We start from the raw sequence: 3,557 nt of genomic DNA on the forward strand, positions 1-3,557 counted from the left end.
ATGATCTTAGAGGTCTTTTCCAACCTCAATGATTCTATGATTCTAAGATGTGGAACAATCTCACACTTCATAGTTAAATAGATGTTACTTATTCAGTGCTTGTTTTGCAGAGCCTGAGGATCTGTAACTCCCCGGGGACTTCAGTTGGCATCACAGGTGCCTGGCTTACATTTATGCTCCCCCCCTTACATCTGCCCCCAATTTTGGCACACAGTCACAATGCAATGTCTTCAGTAAGGGATCTCAAAATGGGAACGTCAAAACATTTCAGCTTATTAAGATTTTGAGAAATCAACAAAGCAGGACCTGGAATTTAATTTAAACAAAAAACAAAAAAACAAACAAAAAAAAAAGGACATACTTAATTTTTCCAAGATCTCTTCATCTGACATTTTTGGCTTTTTCTTTTGTTTCTCCGTGTTCCTGACCAGCATGTCAGGCACTGTTGTGCTGTTTTCCGAGGGAGAAGAAATAGGAGAGGTCGCCACATCTCTGGTAGGAGGAGGAAGGGGGTCTATCACAGAGCGGGTGTATATCTAATTTTGTTGAGAAAAACATACATATTAATACAAATCAGATAAAGACTTAAACACTTCTATTCATCTTGTTATTGTTCTTGTCGTTGTCAGGGATGCATTTCTATAGCAACTTTGTTAACAGCTAACGTCACTAAGCAAGGACTCTCTTGTCCCTGCCATAACTAGGCAGGTGATAATACGAAGGTGCTCTGCCAGAAGGAATGGCTCCCACCTCCTCCCCCCTGCTCCCAAGAAGGGCTCAGCACCATGCCACGCAGCGTGGATGAGGAGCCACAGTCAAGACCCGACCATGACTGCAGCGGCAGGGGCTGAAGTAAGTATTTCTGCTCACAGATTTTGTGTGTTCAGGTCGTGGAGCTATCACAGGGGGTGGAGCTGCATCATCTTCATCATCTTCATCTTCAGACACTGAGGGCACTGCAGGGGTCTCAGAGACAGCCTTCACATTCTGCATGTGGTTACACAAATAGCAAAAATAAAAACCCAATCGCTTGTTATAACAAAATCACAAACATTGGATTAAGCTCCTAACAGAGACTGCATTGAAGCAAGTGCAGAAAAATAATAACCAGAACAGGCTAGCCAGTTACAATATCTGAAAAACTCAAACCCCAAAGATCCTGAGCCTTCGTGGGAAATGGAGGGGCAGGTCTAGCGCTGCCTGACACAACTGTTCAGACAGAGCTTGTCATCTGCCTGTGTGATGGCAATCCTCTTCCCAAGGACTCGAGACCCACCTGGGCTCTCTCCCTGCCTTCCCAACACCCACACGGCAGACCCAGCAATTCTGGGGACAACATCTGGGTTTGGAAATATCTGTACCTATTTATGTTGCCTCTCTTGTTTTGCTGCTTGCTTCAAACCCCAATCATGCAGATTTCAGATTTCAGTCTTTAAATGTTTTAATTTGCATCAAAATCTTAATGTTTTCTCTAAATGTTGGGAGGTCAAGTTAACACCAGCTTTGGTATTGTGACTGAGAACTAAGTAATGAGAGATTTTGGAAGCAGAATCTGGTAAAATCTTTTCAAATTCCTTTTAAAATCGCTTTCTAAAAGAAAGCTTTATGAAAAATAAGACCAATTTTTTTTTTAATTATCTGGAATTTTTTGCAATACTGTGATTAGAAATCAAAGTCACTTTTAACCTTTTAAATTTAACACTAATTTTATTTGAAGTTAATGGCATCCTTTACACTACAAAGATTTCAAAATAAACTTGGCGAGATCATCAACCCACTAGACCAGTTCTGCTTCTGCATGATCAGTTCCCTAAGAGTGGCAGGGGAAAAAGTATTGAAATAAAGTTGTCTCTGAAAGAGGGGAAAACAACATAGTATTTCACTGAACCTGAAGTCACCAGCATCCTGACATATAATTGCTAAAGTGTACATAACTTAAAAGCTTAGCCTGTTAAAAGCAACAAGAAAAACCACCTATATACAGCGAATTTCCTGAGTAACCCCAAAATTAAAGGTTACCCAGTGTCTTCCAAAAACATCAGGCTATCTCAGTAGACTGGTAACTACTGCTTTTTTCAGGATTTACTTTAAAATCCAACAGCCTCAGATAGAGTAAACTCCTGAGGATTTGACGTACAATGACATGTAATAATGAACAATGGCAGAAACATTCTCCTTTTCTTTTCGCAGAGAATTCTAAATGGTCAGATCTGAATACGCTGCCTCCGGAAGGGAGCAGAACAAGCCAACTCTAGATAATGGCATGGCAGTGAGAAAACAAGAGATGAGGGAATTGTGGGGTTTTGTGAATCATCTTAAATTGAAAGTTTTGTTTCTTCCATCTCACACGCACATACGGCAGCGTATTGTGTCTCCTAACAAAACAAACAGGAGTGGTGCCTGCCCTGGTAAGGACAGAGTAAAGGTCAAGCAGAGAGGAGGAGAACCTTTTACTTCCTTTTCTGCTGGAGATTAGTTTGGTTAATCAATGCTAATCAACATTAGTTTTGATCAATCACACCTTGCAGGTTAGTCATTAAACTTTGTTATATCACAGATGTTTATAGAGACATATAAAACCTGAAAGCAGAGTGTTTATCAAATTCTAGGTACAGGAACAGATCGACTTCTATGCAAATAGAACTATTTCTGTTCATTAATTCACTAATTCACTATTCACTAATAAAAGCTACTTCTGCCTACTTGATTCTCCCCCAGTTGAAAAAAGTGAAAGGAGCATGCCTGTTTGTATAAACATGTATTCACTATACAAATATATATAGTTCAGATTTTAAAACACTAAGCAAACTAAAAGTTTACATGTAGCTAACTACTTTATACAAGTTTTTAAATCCCCAAACTCGAGACAGAATGTGAATATAAGGCTTACCAACGTATTTGATGAATTGTAATCCTCTGTTGATTTATCTGAAAGAGACAGATAGTAATGCCTTTATAAGTGAGTTGTAAACGCAGCAGCAGTGGGGAGAGGAGAAAGGGACAAGCTCCCTTCGGAAGCGGCAGGAAAAAAGGCTGCTCCCAAACCTAGGCATTACCTTCAGCTCCCCAGAACAAGCTGACACATGACAGATATGGGAATAGAGGGTAAAAAAATTCTGCAGATAAATGCAGGGGCCCCAAATCCCTGCTGCAGGAGGGTGGAATTTCCCAGAGCAACACCTGAATCAATACTGTCCTCCATCCATATACACAAAATATTTTCAATGGGCTAAATCACCAGTAGAGGCACTGCAGCTAGCCCAAGACCTGCAAGATGTTCAGTCTCAGCTACCTAAACTTCCTGGAACAGCAACAGAGGACCCCACGAGTCAACTGGTGGGCTTCTTGTTTGACTACCCAGGCACATATGGGGAAGATTTGTGCTTTTATCCCTGCCTGCAGCCTTCCTAATTAATACCAGTTCTGGTGACATGGCTCCATCCTCTTAAAAAGGATGCTGACCGGACCCGTCCCACAGGGAAGTCTGCTGCCTCCCTGGGGCCCGGGTCAGAGACATCACCAGGAAGCTCCCTGGTCTGGTACGGTCTTCCGATTAC

General features: G+C 41.4%; 1 protein-coding gene across 1 annotated transcript in view; it reads right to left on the reverse strand.

The window, feature by feature from the left end:
* The window catches only part of PAK1 (p21 (RAC1) activated kinase 1), a 58,144-nt gene that overhangs the window by 20,440 nt on the left and 34,147 nt on the right, over positions 1-3,557 (reverse strand). Inside the window, exons 5-7 of the mRNA XM_009286154.2 lie at positions 2,891-2,928; positions 871-987; positions 362-536 (exon numbers count right to left, since the gene is read on the reverse strand). Coding sequence (XP_009284429.1) covers positions 362-536; positions 871-987; positions 2,891-2,928 — 330 coding nt within the window. The remainder of the gene's footprint in view (positions 1-361; positions 537-870; positions 988-2,890; positions 2,929-3,557) is intronic.

Source organism: Aptenodytes forsteri, unplaced genomic scaffold, assembly GCF_000699145.1.
Source record: "Aptenodytes forsteri isolate BGI_AS27 unplaced genomic scaffold, ASM69914v1 Scaffold231, whole genome shotgun sequence".
Taxonomy (NCBI): Eukaryota; Metazoa; Chordata; class Aves; order Sphenisciformes; family Spheniscidae; genus Aptenodytes; species Aptenodytes forsteri.